Raw genomic sequence first — 19,488 nt, forward strand, 5'->3', positions numbered from 1 at the left:
CCTAAAGCACTCACCTGTGATAAACCTGAAGCCTTCAGTCTCTATGGCAAAGGCAAATAGGCTGAGCTGAGCCTTACACAATGTTTGCCTGCCATTGAGTATCCTCATGCAGTCAGCTGAGGTTCCTGGTGCTTCCTGCTGGAATTGCAGAACACTCTCACTGGGAATTTGGAAAACACTTCCTTGATTTCTGAACCCAGTTTAAATACACAGGGAAGGCAAAAAAATCACTTGGAGAAAGGATATAATAGGGAAAAAAGAGAAACTATGTGAATGAAAGTACAGATGGGAAAAAGCGACAGGAACAGGAGTCTGGCAGGCAACATTTTAGTCTCTCAGGTCTGGATATTAGGTATCACATTCCTCTGTATTGTTAAGATTTAAAAGCAAAAATGAATGGGGGATTCCTGAGTCCTGGTAAATATTTTGTTAGTCTTCAGGAAAAATGTAAGGATTAGAGGACAGCGCTGAGAATTACAGTTTCTGCAGACAGTGTGATGTGATTAGGGGTGGTGGCAGAGGTGAAGGGACGGCAGCTCTGGGGTGCGCTGGCCTGACTGTCATGCTCATGTGCTGTTTCAGAGCCAGGCACAGCTCACATTGCCTCCAAATTCACTGCTAAAATCATTGTTCCTGCACTGAATTACTGGGGAAGGGCAAGATTCAGCCCTTTGAGAGGTTCCTTGGGAAGGTGGTATAGCAAACATCTCTGTAAAGTGCTGCTCAGGGGGAGACAATAACTTTCCCTTCCAGGAGCTGGCTTTTGTTCAAATTGACTCTGCTTTTCCCTGGGCTGGTGGAGGCACACAGCACATTCCCCGTGTAGGTCCCAGGCCCCGAGACTCATGGGACTTTGGGTAGTATGTGCTCACTGGTGCGCTGTGCTGACGAGGCACTCCTGCACACCTTCTGCCCTGCCAAGGGCATGCTTTTATTGCTGCCTCACACTGATCTCAGCAAAGGCTTTGTGAATAGCTGGGGCATTTGCCAGCACAGGTGTGTTGGCTGCGCATCGCGTTTTTGTATCTCTGACTAATATCTGTAGGATGACTAGCACTCCCATGTTAAACAAGCACTCGCATCTCTTTGAGCGCAACTTTGTACTTAAAGTGGTGTTGTCTGTCCTGGAATTGCAGAGCACGAAGAACAGATATGGTCCGTTCAGCTTTCTTTGGCAAGGCTGGTTTTATTGTGCGACTGATAATTTTGGCAGGAAGAATTACAATGTTTGGGGCCTCCGGATATTCTTCAAACTGGCTTGACATCTTCACATGAACAATGCTAATGAAGAAATCCATACTCGGGGATTAGTTTTTTGCAATTGCAACTTTTAAATCAAGATAAGGCATTGTCTCTAATGGCCTTGCAATGACAGTTGACTTCATCATTATCTCAGGATATGTAATTGTCTGAATTAGATTGCAGAAACTGGCAAAGCGCAGACACCCAGCTAAATTAGAATTTCTGTTTTTCTTCTTGCAATGGCAGTTCTGTAACAAAAGCCTTTACAACTTGGTTGTCCTGTTGGTAGCCTCCTAGCAAGGGTAAATCTGTTGAGCACAAAGAAACCCTTTACTAAGGGACTGTAGATAGCAATGTTGCAGCTAAGGAGACTTACTCTGGCACAAAGCAGGAATGGCCCCTTGAAGGCTGAGGGAGGTACAGTGGCATGAATTGGAAGCAAACAAAATTAGGTCCATGTTCCCATGGCAGCTTGTTCTAGGTTAACTCAATGAACTCGCACCCTGACTTCTAACAAGTGATGTGAAACCTCCCCTGGATAACTCAGCAGAATTCAGTTTCTGTGATGTTAGCATGATCACTGAATTGTAACCTACTGCTTCGCTTGAGTATTGGTGTTTCAACACTGCAATTGCTTTCCCATCAACAGCAGTCTACCAAGCTGCATGACCTCGTTGAGGAGCATAACAAAGTCCAGGTTACAGTCTGCATGAAGAGCGAAGGTGAGTCATCTGTGTCTCATTTTCCTCACCAGCCTATATAATTAACTAATGTGTTGAAATGTATCTGGAATTGCACAGCTCCTGTTGATTTCTGCTGCTGAAACGTAGAGGGTGAGCTGCAGGGAGAATGGGGCAGAGGGAGGTGAGGCAGGCAGGGCAGTGAGAAGTGTGGGCACAGCCTATGCGGTGCGGTAATGATGCATCTGTATCATCATCGTCTGTATCTGCAGCATCTGTAATGATACAGGTGAACCCAGTAATTTGTGTTAAGAATTGAGAACGGCTTGGAAAATTTAATTTCACAAACAGGCAACTAGGTAACAACTCTGGCCTTCTGAGACCTGCTTCCCTGCTCAGCTATAGGCTAATTTCACAATCTTGTCAAGTAGCTTGTGAACGACTTTCAAGGAGTCTAGACATATGGCTCCCACTGATGTATGCGTTTTCTTTCCTGCATCTCAGTTTCTTGCCCATAAAATAGGGGCTATAGCTATTTTTGTCTCCCAAAGAGGTTGAGAAGGACAATTGCTCAGGTAATGGGAGATGTAAAGGCCTTGGATAGGTTTCTTGGTCAGAGTGTTTTATGGACACTAAACAAATGAAACTGAAGACACCCACTTGCAGGGAGATGTTTAGACAAGGGCTGATCTTTGTGCTGTTGCTTTTCAGCCAGTATTATTTCTAAGAAACACTGGCCTTAAATCATGAAATTTAGTGATGTTGCATGTGCTTGAGACTTTTTTTAATTGCCCAGAAAGTGTGCACAAATAAAGTTCATTTTTGTATTGTTCTACAGGTTGTGAAGAGCTGGAGTCTTGTTACTTAGTCCCTGGAGACATGTTTCTTTTAGATGGGAAAAAGCTCTCTCTCCCATGTGATGCTGTCCTGATTGATGGAAGCTGCATCGTGAATGAAGGGATGCTCACAGGTACAGCCTTGGAGTTTGAAATGCTAAGGCCCTGTGCAGGTTCTCTGTCAGGGAGATGTCTTTATCTATTCTGACAGCAAATTGTTTACTATTTATTAGAATAGTTTGCAGCAGGAGGTGGAAAAACTGTGGCTTGAATAATTCACACTTGTCTTGGGCTTTTGAATGTTGCCATTGTGTATATGCATTTCTTATCCACATTAAAAACAAGTAGGATTAATATACTGTCAGGAGTAGAAAGTGAAAATACTCAAATACACTGAATATGTATTTTTTGAGTTTTGGGATTAGAATCATAGAACCATTTAGGTTGGAAAAGACCTTTAAGATCATTGAGTCCAACTATCAACCATGTCCACTAAACCATGTCCCGAAGTGCCTTATCTATGCGCTTTTTTAATACCTCCAGGGATGATGACTCAACCACTTCCCTGGGCAGCCTGTTCCAATGCTTGACAACCCTTTCAGTGAAGAAAGTTTTCCTAATATCCACTCTAAACCTGCCCTGGCACAACTTGAGGCCATTTCATCTCGTCCTATCCCAAGTTACTTGATAGAAGAGACCAGCACCCACCTCACTACAACCCCCCTTCAGGCAGTTGTAGAGAGCGATAAGGTCTCCCCTCAGCCTCCTCTTCTCTAAACTAAACAGTCCCAGCTCCCTCAGCCGCTCCTCATAAGACTTGTGCTCCAGGCCCCTCACCAGCTGCGTTGCCCTTCTCTGGACACGCTCCAGCACCTCCATGTCTTTCCTGTAGTGAGGGGCCCAAAACTGAACACAGGACTCGAGGTGCGGCCTCACCAGTGCCAGGTACAGGGGGACGATCACTTCCCTGCTCCTGCTGGCCACACTATTTCTGATACAGGCCAGGATGCTGTTGGCCTTCTTGGCCACCTGAACACACTGCTGGCTCATATTCAGCCAGCTGTCAACCAGCACCCCCTGTTCTTTTTCTACTGGGCAGCTTTCCAGCCCCAAGCCTGTAGTGCTACATGGGTTTGTTGTGACCCAAGTGCAGGACCGGTCATTTGGCCTTGTTGAACCTCATACAATTGGCCTCGGCCCATAGATCCAGCCTGTCTGGCTCTCTCTGTAGAGCCTCCCTACCCTCGAGCAGATCAATCCTCCCTCACAACTTGGTGTCATCCGCAAACTTACTGAGGGTGCACTTGATCCCCTCGTCCAGATCATTGATAAAGTTATTAAAGAGAACTGGCCCCAAATCTGAGCCCTGGGGAACACCACTTGTGACTGGCCACCAACTGGATTTAACTCCATTCACCACAACCCTCTGGGCTCATCCAGCCAGCCAGTTTTTTACCCAGCGAAGAGTACACTTGTCTAAGCCATGAGCCACCAGCTTCTTATCTTCTGATTTTGCAGCAGTTCTGTTCAAGCAGGCAATGCATGAGCACGGGGGTCAGTGTTATACCTAAACATCAAGACACTACATGGCATGAACTTGGTTCTGGGGCAAAATTTGACCCACATTCCTTGATACAAAATGCTCAGAGAAACCACCTGATGTACTTCGAAACTAAAACTATAATGGCTGTCACCATAAGTCCACATGTGTAAGTATATAAGCAAGCTAATTAGTCAGGCAAGCTTGAGCACCTATAGGGTGCTGTCACTTTCTAATAAGCAGAATCTTATAGACTTTTAAATCCCCTTTAAGTGAAACTGCACACTGTTGTTCTTAGGTGAAAGCATTCCGGTTACTAAAACCCCCTTGCCCCTCGTGGAGAGTCCAATGCCCTGGAAAACCCACAGCATGGAAGACTATCGGAGACACGTCCTCTTTTGTGGGACAGAAGTCATACAGGTGAAGCCGACGGGCAGAGGGCCAGCGAGAGCCGTCGTGCTGCAAACCGGTATTTCTTTTATCGTTTGTTAACCAGCAGAGGGGAACTGGCAGCCCCAGAGGCTGGTAGGAGAGCTGGTTTCCCTTTGCAGTTCAAGTCCAGCACAGGTCTGCTGTCGCCAAGAATTGCCTGTTGCTACCTGATGGCTAAGGCTTGTGCGATGTTACCTGTTTTCGAGCAGCACTGACGCGGTACAACACTGCTATGTCATGTACGCAGTGTATGGCACATATCTTCACGCAGGGTTCAATACAGCTAAAGGTGACCTGGTGAGATCCATCCTCTACCCCAAGCCGGTGAACTTCAAACTCTACAGAGATGCCTTCAAGTTCATTGTAGGCCTCTCCGTCATTGGCATGTTTGGGCTCATCTACACCGTGTGTGTGTTCGTCTCCCACAAGGTAAGTACGAGGGATGCCTCTGTGCTGCAGGTGCCAGCTCTACACCCTGGGTCACTCAAGATCCTTGGAATATTGTTCACTTCTGTAATTCAGTTTTCAGATGCCAGAAATGGGGGTGGTGGAGGCTGAGGAGGAGATGGACAGAACAAAGCAGAATAAATCTGTCATCCCCAGGGGCAGAGCTTGGGGTGCATTGCGCCTGGGCAGGAGGGTCGGACCCCCCCGAGAGTGACAGTAGCAGGGCAGGGAGGCTGTTCCCATCCCATCGCCCCTGTTGCTCTCGCTGTTCGCAGAAGCCGGTGGCAGATGTGGTGGCTATGGCCCTCCTCCTCCTCACCGTGGCTGTGCCTCCCGCTATCCCTGCTGCCTTGACAACGGGCACTGTTTATGCCCAAAGGAGGCTGAAGAAAAAGAAGATTTTCTGCATCAGCCCACAGAGGATTAATATCTGCGGGCAGATCAACCTTGTTTGCTTTGACAAAGTAAGGCGCTTCCTGGGGCACTGAAAGATGGTGGGGGCTGCTAGGAACATGGGATATTTTTTTTTCCACCCCATCTACCCTGATCTAACCCCAGGGAAAGATCCTTTACAGGTGCCTATGCAGCAGGGTCACGCTGTGGGCAGGAGGCTTTCCTTACCCTGCCTGGGAGCTGGGGAAGGACCTCTGGGGGTGTGCAGGAGGAAGGGGTGGGCAATAGCAGGGTAACTAGATATTTATTTAAATCTAGACGGGCACGCTGACAGAAGACGGACTGGACCTGTGGGGTGTCATCCCTTCTGAGGGAAGCCGGTAAGGAAGGATTTCTTTTAGCAAGAACTAATCTCCAGCGTCAATGTACTGCCCAAATGTTCTAGTTAAGAGGGAGGCAGTTGCGCAGGATACAGAGACAGTAAATAGCATGCAGCAAGAGATGTTTGGGTGCATTTGGGGAGGCAGAGTGCAAAGGCTGTCCCCGCTTAGCTCCTTCCCTCCAAGGAGGGCAGCTGGGTGCTGCTGTGGCAGGCATAGCTGTAAAGGTTGCTGCTAATTCAAGGCAAACCGAAGTCAGCAGCAGCACAGAGTGCTTTTAATTACCCTGAGGGGATTTGGAGAATATGCACAGAGCTTTTCAATTATGTCATTCTTAGCACAGTTCAATAAATATTCTTAATCTAGTCAATAAACCTTTCATCATTTAAATGTTAGGATAATGCTCCTTCTGTTGAAGTTGAGTGTTGCTGACTTTGGTGCCTGTCGAATCTTACCTACTTTCTGTAAATGCCATGAAAAAATATCTGTGTGACCAGAGATCAGACCCGCAAAGCTCAGGTGTCCTTAGGGATTCCCTCAAACCCGTGGCAGGCTCCATCTCAATTCCAAGCCCAGAGACCATTGAAATACTCAAGGAAAAAACCCATTATGTAAACATTAAACTTGACTATATCCAGAATTATACTATTTAATTCATATTACTGTAATACAATAACAGACTTCAGCTCTGCAGTCCATGTTATACCAAACTCAAAATATTAATGTTTTGCAGTGGCCAGGACAAATCACACACCTCATATCAACTCCCAGGTTTCATTAGTAGTTGTTAATATATCAGATACTTCAACACCACAGAGATAATCATGCCATAATGAATGAAAGGATGAATTCATTGTGAGAGGAGAAAAATCACATTCCCAATACTTCCTCAAAGGACAGAGAGAAAATTACTATCTGATCCAAATTAATGAGAAGAGATTAATAAGTGTCAACCAATAAAATACTCTTCCAGTGGGAGCAAACCACAGGCACGTAGGACGGTCTCTTCTTGGCCCCCCTTCAGTGCACCAGGCAGGCCACACAGAATAGGTGCATGTTGAACAGGCTTGGAGCCCATCGAAAGCAGACAGTTCATGGTAATAACAGAATGATTTCCTTTGAGGTAGCTCTGCAGGTAGCGTCTGCTCACATGAGCAGCAGAACAAAACCGGATCCGTATATCAGAATAAATTCACGTAATAAAAAACCCCTCTGCAAGGTATTAAAACATAATGCTGTCTTTGCAGACATGTCCAGTCTGCACCCAGCTGGGAACCAGTGCTGGTGGCTTGCCGAAACGCAAGGAGGAGCTATTGCTGTCTGCATTGATCTCATTAGCCTATTTGCATAATTATTCTTTCTTAAATGTTCATATTTTTGAACATGTTATAAGACTAGCTGTCAGCTAAGCTGAATACTGTGAGGCAATGACAGTAAAGGAATTTCATTCAACTTGCAAAGTACCCTATTGTTTGTTTAATAAGATATAAATGTTTGTTGGTTCTATGTGGTGTTTAGCAGTTTCTTGGTGTCTCTCAAGTATTAATTAATTAATAAGCCAATTATGACCAGGCTGAGAACAAGGTATAATCTGCTGGAAACAGAGCAGACTTGGATGGCCCAGAGGGACAACAGGTCCCAGATTCATTGTTCCTTTAAATAGAGCTGCGAGCTGTCATGCTGCTCACTTCCAGATGCATTTCACTATGTGTGTGTTAGTAACAGGGGATGGTAGTTGTGATCAAAGGTAAATAAAATCTATTTAAATTTCTCCTTAATATGCCAGCCTAAATGGTAATGGGCTGTGTTCTGGTCTGGCAAACACAGCTTGTTGGCCAGCCAGTTTCTTAGGGGGAAAAAATGTGTGTGTAAGAAGAGAGGACTCTGAGAAATAAATTCCGTGATGAAATTATAGAGCTTTCACCCAGCTCAGCTTCGCACATGTTTGGTCTGTACTGCAGGGCCAAGAAATGGAATAAACCTCAAGGCTTTCCACAGAAAAAAATCAGGGCATGAATCTTTGACAGCATGCCTCAGTGTAACTAAATAGGAGGCAACCAAGGTACCCATTTTCAAAATGAAGGCGTGAGGGACAAGCATCTGGTGTCTGTGGGTATGCAGATGTAAAATCTACAGCTGGAAGTGAAGGTCGGGTTCCTCGTGGCTCTCCCACGTCGCTCCTGGGGTTGCGGAATTTGGGCTGCGGGTGCTCGTCCACCCCGGTGAGTGCACAGCACCAGCCTGAGCAGAGGCACCCCCTTCCCATACTGCAGTTTCACAAATCTTCTCCTAGGGCACTTTGCCAAACTTCTTTGAGATCCCTGGTGCAAGCTGTTTCCTCTCCAATAGTGCCATCTTTGTCTAATACCAAACAGCAATTTTCAAGCAGGACTCCTGTGCCAGCCCCTCTGAGTGTTTTACCGTCTCAGTTACTTTGTGTCAAGTTGAACTTGTCCCACTGAATTACTGGGTACTTTTTGGCCTCCTGAATGCATCTGACCTGTGATCAGAAGGATGGGTAGGTCAGCGTGTTGCTTGCTGTTATTGGGCTCAGCTCTACTCCGTGGAGCAGAGCAGCACCTGGATGTACCAGCTGAAGACTTGTGCCTCTGCATCCCTCTTGCAAGCGGTCCCACTAACCTGCTGCTTTTAATCAGGTTTCAGAAAATCCATAAGTTCCCATCCAGCACTCCTCTGCCCTGGGGACCTGTGTGCGGAGCCATGGCGAGCTGTCATTCACTGGTTGTGTTGGACAAGAAGATTCAAGGAGATCCACTGGACTTGAAAATGTTCGACGGCACACACTGGGTAACGTGACTCGCACCCTCTGCACACATCCAAAGCACGGACACCCCCAACCCAGCCCATGGGGATTTACTCACAAGTCAAGCTCAAATACATGCCTGTAGGGGGAACTACTTTGCAGTCCTGGTCATAACAGCTGGAATTTGCTCTGTTATTTCTACTACCATCATGATAGATTTGCACTGTGGCTGCTTTTTGATAGTCCAGTGATCATTTTCCTCGGGGCTGCCTGCATTTGCTCTCTTAATTTGATTTGGAAACACTGGAGCGTAAGGAAGCAGAGGGGGAGCCTGGTTGCTGCTTGCTGGAAGCAGGGGGTCAGACCATGCCGCTGGCCATGTGGTGCACGGACCGCAGGTCAGCTAAGGAAACTCACAGGCAGGTTTTTATGCCCTTACGCTAAAGGCTGTTATCTCTGATTAGCAAAGGGACATCCCTATGGAGAAACCGAGGCTGGAACCTCCAGCTGAGTGAACAGCAAGTCTCAGAGACCGGGGGAGGACATGAGAGATTGAGCCTCAGGGCTCATCTGCAGGGATGGAGAATTGCTTGGGTGGGAGGATGGGAGGAGGCACGAGAAGGAAAGGGGCTGCTCTTCTCCCTGCCACGTCCTAGCCTGGAGGGGTTCTGGGTCTCTGCAGTTAACTAACTGCCTTGCCGTCTTTTCTCCTTCATCCTTTTGCTCAAGAGAGATTAATCAGTAAGTACAACAGATGGCAGCTCTTTCAGCAGTGCTGCAGGAAGGCATCAGGACGGTGCTCGCTCCTGTGGAAGAGCAGGCAGCAGCAGAGCCACATGACAGCAGAAGGGGACTATGAGGGTGAATGAGCCTTGGCAGCACATAAAGTAACAGAGCTGGAGGGCTAAAAGCACCCTACACTGAAAATTGCCACCCTGTTTCTGCACAGAACATTGGTGAGAGTCTTTTAAAAGCAGGAGACCGGAAGATCAAACTAGCTAGATAAGGATAATTATTTCTCTTTCGCTTCATCGTTGATGTGGAATTAAATTTATGTGGAACTTGAGTTTAGAGAAACCACAAAATTTGACACAGGTTTTTACTTTCATCAAGTCAAAAGACACAGGGCCACGTAGGCTTCTGTTAAGGGCAAGGCTGCAGGGAGGCTGTCACTGGTGATAGATAGGAAGACCTATTAGATCATAATAAAATACTTCTGCAACTGGATGCCAACAGCAAGGGGGAAACATGCTCCCGTGTGCTGCTGCCCCCTGCTTTAACAGACAGGTATGAAGTCCCCTGCCCCGAAAAGTATCAGAAATAACACTTTTCCTTGTGCAGGAGGTAGAAGACTCCAGCACAGCTCAGGATGGGACTGGTGCTCTCGACACCTGCATCGTTAGACCGGGGCCGAAGGCCAGCAATGTAAGTTTGGTTCTTTCTGAGAATGAATATTCTGTATTTTCAACCTGCAGCAAGTGCAAACTCCTATCACACACACTATTCATTTACCTGGGCTGGCACCTGTAAAATGCCTTCCAACCACTCTCAGCACTGTGTTGCATCTTCCCTCAAAACAGACCCCCTGGCAGCGTAGGACCAGAAAAGCAAATTCTGATTAAAGCGGAGATGCTGCTCCTGAAGTGGCATCTAAAGCACTTCATGGGCCTAAAAGCCCCTCATTTCCAACTCTCCTATTTGCACTAATAAAAGGTACAGACTTCTCTGAGTTCTCATCCTGTAAAGCTGCTGGCAAAATGAAACTGCACAATCAGTGCAAGTGAAGACTAATGCAGAGAAACCGTGTAAATGGAATAAACGTATAAAGCATGAGTTCATCTGCAGGAGGAGGCAATGTGAGTAGGGACAAAGCATCACATTAAGCAGCACAGATGTGGGTCCATGAGGCCTGCTGGTAATGGTCGTGCAACCCCAGTAGCAGATTTATCAGCCTCACCCCACAGCACAATGTTGTTTGTTTCACTCTTCCTCTTAAAAGGCCCCTTGGGAAGCTATGTATTTTGACAGTTGAAAATTGTTATGTTTCCAGTCCAAATGTCGACCCAGCTAGCTTCTTCCCAGTGGAAGAGTGTGATTTCTGTTAGCCATACCAGGAAGACAGTGCTGTGGCAACAAGGAAATCAGTCTTGTTTCTAGGACTGCTCTGTTCCCATGGTAATGTCACTGTAACTCATCAAATTTCAGTTCCCAGGACTGTAGATCCAGGAATATTACATTAATATGTGTTTGTTAAGAGAAAGGCTGGGGCAAAGCCTGCAAAACAAGTTAAATATAGAGAAAAACACTGAGGTTCCTGGGAATTATGCTGAGAAGACAGAGTTGTTGAGACCATGGCTCCTAAACTTGTAATCAGTGATCTGGTCCCACAGCCAGAAGGCAGTAAAAGTGAAACAGTCTCCTATTAATAATAAATCACCTTAGCAAGAAAGACTCAAATGAGCTAAAGTTCAGAATGGATTTGCTTTGTGTGATCAATGACTCTGATAATATCTGACTTTCCTGACCTCTTCCAGGCTCCCGTGGAAGGAATAGCAATCTTACATCAATTCCCATTTTCTTCTGGGCTGCAGAGGATGTCTGTTGTTTCACAGAAGATCGGAGAGGAACAGTATGACCTGTACATGAAAGGAGCACCAGAAATAGTGTCCAGCTTTTGTAGACAAGATACTGGTATAGAATTGGGAAAGGGCAACTATACAGTGTTTATTTGGACTTAATCCAAACCAGAGCTTATGCTGGAGCTGAAATCCTACAAAGATTTCTACTGACCACACTGCAACTGCATGTGTATGACTCTTCCCATAAACAAGGCTTGGGCTTGTTAAATGTCTTTAGTTAATACTACAAACAAGTTTTCATTGTTTGTTTGTAAGTTAAAGATGCACACAGCATAACAGCAAGTGAGATGCAAAGCCTGAGGTTCAGCTGCTGTACATCCCTTAACTGACTTGCATCAGCTGAAGATACAGCGTATAAATAATGTTGATAAGTCAAAATACTCAGAGCCAGACGTAGGATCACGGTAATTGCATGTCTCACAGCAAGTGTTGTGCTGTACAAGTTCTTAAATTTCCTCCTAATTTATTGCCCTGTAAATTCAGCATTGAGTTACTGACCCAGCTTGCAAAGGCTTTAAATCTCAGCAATGGAAAACTTGCTGTGGACATGCAAATTACTGTTATCAAGGATAATTGGCATTAATGCTTGAGCCAAGACTTCTGTCCTCTCTCTGTAAGTAAACAGGCTTTTCTTTTTTGTATGTGAATAGTATTATAGGCTTATACTCAAATTTGTCTGCAAACTTGAAACTCAGGTCACATTCACTGAATACTTCAAAAGGATGCCAAGCAAACACAGTACCAATGGTCTGTGGCTCTATGGTTTGTTATTTCAGATGGCACTGACCTGAAAACAGGTGAAAACAGTCTTGAGGGACAATAGAAAGGTTTAGTTTAGAAACACCTAAGATCTAACGACACAGACCTCCGAACGTGTCAATATCAGCAAGAAAAATATCTTCAAAATTATGTTCCACTTTCTCAGGTTTCTAAATAACTCCTCTTATCCTATCTTGATTGTTTCTATATTGATTACAGCTTAATGAATAATTAAGTACTGCACTGTAAAGCTGTGATTGCAGTACATAGTGAGTACAAAGTAGTGCAAAGTTAAAAGGAACTTTTTGCTTTGTCACGGGAATGATTAGAGAATTGAAAATTTAGGATTTCAGAGAATTCTCTCATAAGGCATAAACATAAAAACAATTTCTGCAGGCACTCAGCATGTATGCAGTAAAGCCTACCTGCACCTTAATATGCATTTAAAAAGTATAAAACAGATGCATAGATCACTTACTTGAACGATCAGTTACACGGCCTTGGTACAAAACAGCTGACTTTTATGAGAGGCCACAGTGCTGTAACTATGGCTATAAAGTGGTTTAAAGGACAGGCATTTAAACCCTAGAAAAGCAATCAGCAATATTCTAACTATGAAACCTTTTTTCCTGTGAACAGTCCCAGCTAATTTCTTAAAGGAGCTTAAGACTTACACAAGCCAAGGCTTCAGAGTCATTGCCCTGGCCCATAAAGTGCTAAACCTAGGAAAGGATGTAGATGTGAGCAACCTAAACAGGTAAGGTGTGCTGACGAGCCACTGGTATCGCTGTGGGTTTGCTTTCCTATCTGCTTGTTATGACCTGCCCCAAACCTTCCCCTCCTTTCCTGCCAAAGGAAGCCTATTGGGAAGCTATACGGCGTAACACCTTCCTCTCAGCAGATGCTGATTACACTGTTAATTGCCTGCTTTACTACTGCTTTTGCAAGGCTCACTGAGCTGAATTTCAGAATGTGTTATCAAAGGGTAATGAAAGCTGGTTATTGTGCTTCTGTACAGCAATGGATTGGGACCGCAACAGAAATTCTGTATGCCATAATCTGTGGGTTTCGGGAACTGGCGTAGTTCCTGCAAATCTCTGTCCCTCTTTCTGCACACACATCTCTGCTGCATTCCTTCCTAGAGATAGCAATAGAGCAGATCAGCAGCTTGGCTGACGCTGCAGTAATTTTGATGCTTGTTGAGCACTTCTTGTGTTGAACTTGTAGCAGTTGTGTTTCCCAGCGAGCATGGCTTTTCCATTGAACAAAAATCGCAGGGAGAGTCTTGCTCTCTGTGCTGTCCATGGGAAACAGCATGTGTGTTTCTGTCCTTGCTCCAAGAGAGGAGGCAGAGTCTGGGCTCGAGTTCCTGGGCCTCCTGGTGATGGAGAACCGCCTGAAGCAGGAGACGAAGCCTGTGCTGCGGGAGCTGGCTGCCGCCCACATCAGGAATGTCATGGTCACAGGTAAATCCCCCAGGCTCCTTCTGTGGCTGTGCTGGCTGCCACAGGACACACAGGAGAGAGATTCACTCCTCCAGCATCCTCCCTTGCATGTCCATGGTCTCTACCTGGGCTGCCACCATGCTATGGCAGATGTGAGGAGCCTGCCTCTCCTCTATCCTTTCAGGGGACAACTTGCAGACAGCTGTCACGGTGGCCAGGAACGCGGGTATGATTCACACGGGCAGCAAAGTCGTCCTCATCGAAGCAAATGAACCGGAGGGCTCCGCTCCAGCTTCCATTGCCTGGCAATTGGCAGAAGACCGCAAAGAAAACACAGCTGCTCTCTGTGTAAGCACAGCCAGGGATGGTTGCTTTTGAGTGCCAAGGGCAATTAACAAAGCTTTTAATGTCTAATAACTGGCTCCTTGCTGGGAATTTGGAAGTAGGTCTGAGGAACAGAGGAAACCTGGGGGCTAGTTTGTATCTACCCCAGGGCATATGGAGGTGTGGTATGGACCATGCACCTGTCAGGGAGAAATAATTAATCCAGTGCTACTGAATTCTTTGCTCAGGACAACATGCGAAATAACTACGTGAATAACTGGTAGGGCTTTGCAGATGCAGTGACCACTTCAGTCATGCTTAAAGTGTGCAGAATTAATGCAATTATACATACTTGTCTGTGTGACTATTTGCTGGGCCAAACTTCACTGTCTAAACTTGCAGCCTGTGGCTAACAGGGATTAGTTACGCGTGGAAACTCAGTTAGAAAATCAAGTACTGCCAGGAGTGAAGTTTTACAAAAGGATGCTGCATAAGGCTGTGTCCCTGGTTGCCTGGTGGGAGGCTGATGAGGTGGAAGTGAAATGGCATGTTATGACCTCAGTCTGAGAATAAATGCTGCCTTATTTCTAGGAGGTATGTGCTAATACCGAGGAAAAGATCACCTTGGAAGGAGAAACCTGCAACTACCATTTTGCAATGAATGGAAAGTCCTATCAGGTTATTATAAAGCACTTCTACAGCTTGCTGCCAAAAGTAAGTTCAGAGGAAACAAAGCACTTATTTGCCCTCCCTGTTTTATTAAGTGGCAGCAATGTTCCAGCTGGAGAAAGGTGTTTTTCTTTTGGTAGCTGTAACGTTGTCACTTCACATTTTGACAGCTCTGGGCAACCTCCCACCGTGCCTCAGGTTTAACCCGAACAGCTTGCTTTCAGCATCTTCTAAGACCTCAAATGACAAGGGTGGCGGTGGTGCTGCGAGCAGCTGCGCAGTGGAGTTACTCCATGGTCACCTTCTCAATTTCAGTTTAATTAAAAACATCAACCCCATTCCCATGTGCCACTGCCATAGCTGGCAATGGCCTCTGCTCAGCAGGGGCATCGGGAACATGAAACACCCACATCTAGCATCAGAAATCTTCAACTCTTGTCACCCAGTCCATAAAATACCTGGTGCTGGGACAGATTTTCAGATTTTATACTTTCTGGCCAGCTTTTCAGGTAGGAGAAACCTGAGGCTGAGCAATGTTATTGCTGCTGTCATCAACCATCTGTTCTGCGCTTGGGAAACACTTATAATGCCTTGCTGCTCTAAAGGCTGCTGCAGAGCATGTGGTGATCGCTGGTTTCCCTGCACCTCTTACAGAACAGGCAAGGCAGAAAACAGAGCAGGATAAATCTGATGTTAGAGGAGACTCAAACCCTGAGGGTGGCAAAACCACGGTAGGCTTTGGGAGATGGGATTAGAGGGTTTTACAAATGTGTCAGGGACCCATCAGGGAGGTGTGGTCCTGCCTTGGTGGAGCGATGGAGGCACAAATCCCTGTCCGAGGCAGCCCATTCCTCTTTCTTGCAGATACTGGTGAACGCGACTGTCTTTGCTAGGATGTCTCCTGGCCAGAAATCCAGCCTTATTGAAGAGTTTCAGAAACTCGAGTAAGGTTCTCTTTTGTTTTCCTCTTGAACCAAACAAATAACAAGTTTTCTTTAAAGGGTAATTGTCCCAGCTAGTGCTGCTCCAGGCCCATTTTTCCAACCCTCCCTTCCTCTGCACGTGATCCCTATTTGCATCCTTTGTGGCCACCTTCCTCCCAATTCCCCTACTGGGATCCCTCCGCATCAGGAGTACCTGCACCCCTTGCCCAGTCTTAGCTACTGTTGTTTGCCGGTGCAGTACAGAAGGCAGCATTAAATGAGGCTGAGCTAGAAAACACAGAGGCAGACCCCTGCGTATACAAATAGCTCCCCCCACCCTCAGCAACTCCTGCACAGCTGCTGGTGCTGTCCTGGCTGCAGCTTTAGCAAAGCTGAAAACAACCTGACATAGTTAGGAGTTCAACCCCAGAGATGCTTCTCCAGGTCCTCCAAGGAATGTTTCCTCCCCCAAACAGGACTCACGCTAACTATGGATATTGCTTGCTAAGCATAAACAAGATGTGATACCTTTCCAAAAAAGAAACGGTTAATTATTGGTTATGAGGTGCTTCCTCTGGGGATGAAGTTCCCTGCCCTCTCTGGGGGGCCTCACGTGTGGTGGTTTGGGAGCTGCTGTGTTATTTCAGCAATTCCTGTGTCTTCGGTCTACAAAGACAGTTGAGGAGAAAATGCCAGTAAAAGCCAAGCTGTAGCCACAGGAGTTGCTGCAAACATGCACACCCTGCTCCCTTTCCATGGCTCCTGGTACCAGAGGGAAAACACTGTCTGGCATAAAGTGGCAGTGTTCTCTTTCCCGTTACAGCCTCTTTCAATGCTTAACCCTAATTTTGCCTGGTGCACTCTGCCCCATCCTCTCCCCATATGCAACTTGCCCTCTGGAAACAGCCACTGCCTTCTCCAGGGCCAACATGAGTCCCTGCTCTGTGATGTACCTGCAAGTGCTAAGCCAGTGGGTGCTCCACCACAGGATCAACTACATGCAAAGCTTATGCGTTTGCCTTCTTTTTCCTCCGTCAGTTACTACGTGGGTATGTGTGGTGATGGTGCCAATGACTGCGGGGTACGTAGGAGCTCGTTTCCCATTCTTGTTAAATTTCCTCTCTTTCAACCCAAGGAGTTCTGTGACGAGAGGCTGCCCAACACTACTTGTCACCAGCATTTCCCAAGTTAGCCTGTGGGTACTACTCTGTCAGCATGTCACTGTAAAATACTATCTACGTGCATTTTTTTATACTAATATACCCAGTAACAGAGGATTACTGTTTTGGTATTTTTCCCCAGAAACAGGGGCAAGAGACTTTTTCTTACGTGTTTCTTACACAATTGTAAATTTGAAGGTCTTAGCCATAAAAATAATTATTTTATTACCTATTATTTTATTATAATCTACTATATATTATATCTAGTAAATTATATAGAACATATTTATTATAGTAAATTAATATATTATTATCATAGTATAATTTTATAATACTGCATTAGCTTCCTTTGTAAAAGTTGACTGTAGCCTACACCTGAGCACTAAACCAGAGATGACAAGGACAGGGAGCTCAGAGCAATAAAAAAAATAGGAACAGGCAATTGAAAGAAATAGAAAGAGGATAAAATGGTAATTTAAATAGTTTAGCAGACTGTTTAAGAGGAGAGGTATGCACAAACTCCAGTGTGGGAAACAGGATACAGGGTGGTTCAAAGGATTGTAAATACGTATAATGGGATTAAATGAACAAAAGAAATATTTAAGCTCCAGGAAAGGGAAGATAGCTGGAAAATGAGATCAGCTGGGCCACAGAATAGAGGAAGATCAGTTACAAAGGACACTTGGAGCAAAACTTGTAAAGCGCCAGTAATCATACTGCTCAGGGTGGGAGGGATGTCTCTCCATCTTCTGACTCCCATGGATTTCAGGCTTTGAAAATGGCCCACGCAGGGATATCACTGTCAGAGCAGGAGGCATCAGTGGCCTCGCCTTTCACCTCCCAAATCCCCAACATCCAGTGTGTGCCGGAGCTGATCAGGTGAGTTTGCTGGGTGCTGCCCTGGTGCAGTCGCGGGGTGCTGCTGCCTGCTCTGAGCTCGGTGTGCGGGGTCGCGAGTGGGAGTGCGCTACTCTCAAAGGTGCTGATAAACCAAACTTAATTCCTCAGTAACTGTATAAAATGTAGCAGAAGGGGGTTTTAATTGGGTTTGATCCTCAAATTCCAGTGCTGGGAGGTGGTTTTGTGATTTTATGAGAGCGTTGCCCATGGTGACTGATACTGTTGGACAGGTACAGCAGTAGAGTCACATGAAAGGGCAAGTATAACAGTGACCACAGAATAGATTTGCTTGCCATTACTTTGAAAAATATATATCCATATGCTGCACACAGTCATGGAGCAGCCAGTAATAACGCCATTTAACCAAATGTATGCAAAACCAATTACCTGTTTGTGTAGAAATGCACTTGATTCCCATAACCGTTGAGCAAATTAGTAATGAAAAAGCAACAGCAGCTTAATCCAGGTATTAAAATTGTAGCTGCAGAATAAAACCAAAGAAACAAAACACTGCAGATGAAAAGTAGTTAAGTGGCTCTGCAGTATCTTAAGGCCAAAATATTTGTCTATGGAATTTGAACTGTTTTCTATTCTTCTTAGAGATCCTAAACACAGATCCTAAAAGCAGAAACCATCCATACACCTAAAATTATAGCACTGTAGCTGTAAGTGGGGTTTTTAGCTTTGTTTTTTGTTTTGAGCAGGGAAGGTCGAGCTGCTTTGGTTGCTTCCTTCGCTGTGGTTAAATACCTGACCCTTTATGGCCTGATTCAGTTTGTTGGTACCGCTCTACTCTTTTGGGTAAGTGTTTCATGCCCATCTTTTATCAGTACACTGTGCTCACTGTAGGTTTTTATCTTTAGTGGTATTACTCGGCAGGGAAGAAAAGGCATACAAGGCTTCAAGGAATAACAGATGTGAAAAGCTGGGTAATTACCAGCAGGGGATAGATTGGTTGTAGGGACCCCCAGAATCAGGGAAAAAGCCCAGTGATAAAACTTCATCTCTTCCAAAAGAAGAAAGGGAATCAGAAGGGAGTGAGTCCTGCCTAGCTGAGCAGTGGAGGCCCAGGGGTAGGACTTACTGTAAAATGGGGGCTTTGGGAGAGCAGCTACCTCTCTCTGCTGGGAAAAAAGCTTGAAAAAGAAGTGCGTGTCTCAGGCAGAAGAAGGAGGGTAGTCAAAGAAGAATTACCATTGCGTATCACCAGTATGTGATGAATCCTCTAAAATTTTAATACATGAAAAGGAAAACGGTGAAGGAAATTCATGTATGGATTTACCCTGGGCCACCTCTCTCACCTCAAGCAAAGTGAGCTGCTGTGAATCTGCAAGGTACAGCTGAGGCCTGGTGGCAAACAGGGACTGCTGGTGGATCACCACGTGGGGACAGCTTCCCCAGCCACCAGATTGCGTGCACCAACTTTGTCCATGTACCCACTACCCAAAGACATTTCAAACCTGGCACAAAGTGAAACTCTGGCTGTCATTGCTGTTACTGTGGGCTGGGAGTGTGTGACCTGATCTAAGTGGTCCAAAGAGCATTGGTATCTGCTGGCAGAAGGGTGGAAAAACATTCAAATGCCACATTCAGATGTTAGGTCACGCACAAGTGCTATGAATTAGCAAGGGGTTCAGTGGGACCTGGCTGACAGCTGGCAAACTGGGCTTGCCAGTCCTTATGGAGTTGCATCAGGGCCCTGAGGCTGCTGTTGTTGGCATGACATTGCTCTGAAATAGCATCAGATGTTACAGTTTGTGTTGTTGAAGTTGTCATCCATTCTCAGGTTCTGCTGCCTTTGTTTTTGTTCCAGCAACTGCAAATTTTTGGGATTCACCAGTATTTGATACAAGACGTCATCATTACCCTTCTGGTTTGCCTAACAAGTAAGCGGCTCAGAGAAGCTGTGTCTGTCTGAGAGCCTGAGTGTAAAAAGTTGACTTCATTTCCCAATA

At 45.7% G+C, this 19,488-nt stretch overlaps 1 protein-coding gene across 5 annotated transcripts in view; it reads left to right on the forward strand.

Moving 5' to 3' along the window:
• The window catches only part of LOC126039587 (probable cation-transporting ATPase 13A5), a 36,762-nt gene that overhangs the window by 11,040 nt on the left and 6,234 nt on the right, over positions 1-19,488 (forward strand). For 4 of the 5 annotated variants that reach the window (XM_049802941.1, XM_049802942.1, XM_049802945.1 and 1 more), the window contains 18 exons: positions 1,892-1,964; positions 2,761-2,892; positions 4,597-4,767; positions 5,002-5,159; positions 5,453-5,641; positions 5,889-5,950; positions 8,608-8,758; positions 10,056-10,139; positions 11,249-11,405; positions 12,752-12,869; positions 13,454-13,578; positions 13,742-13,905; positions 14,473-14,595; positions 15,415-15,494; positions 16,512-16,554; positions 17,403-17,512; positions 18,238-18,334; positions 19,347-19,419. In XM_049802941.1, coding sequence (XP_049658898.1) covers positions 1,892-1,964; positions 2,761-2,892; positions 4,597-4,767; positions 5,002-5,159; positions 5,453-5,641; positions 5,889-5,950; positions 8,608-8,758; positions 10,056-10,139; positions 11,249-11,405; positions 12,752-12,869; positions 13,454-13,578; positions 13,742-13,905; positions 14,473-14,595; positions 15,415-15,494; positions 16,512-16,554; positions 17,403-17,512; positions 18,238-18,334; positions 19,347-19,419 — 2,110 coding nt within the window. The remainder of the gene's footprint in view (positions 1-1,891; positions 1,965-2,760; positions 2,893-4,596; positions 4,768-5,001; positions 5,160-5,452; positions 5,642-5,888; positions 5,951-8,607; positions 8,759-10,055; positions 10,140-11,248; positions 11,406-12,751; positions 12,870-13,453; positions 13,579-13,741; positions 13,906-14,472; positions 14,596-15,414; positions 15,495-16,511; positions 16,555-17,402; positions 17,513-18,237; positions 18,335-19,346; positions 19,420-19,488) is intronic. The other variant, XM_049802943.1, reaches the window with a different exon arrangement.

The sequence above is a fragment of the Accipiter gentilis genome, chromosome 6, assembly GCF_929443795.1.
Source record: "Accipiter gentilis chromosome 6, bAccGen1.1, whole genome shotgun sequence".
NCBI classification, from domain to species: domain Eukaryota; kingdom Metazoa; phylum Chordata; class Aves; order Accipitriformes; family Accipitridae; genus Astur; species Astur gentilis.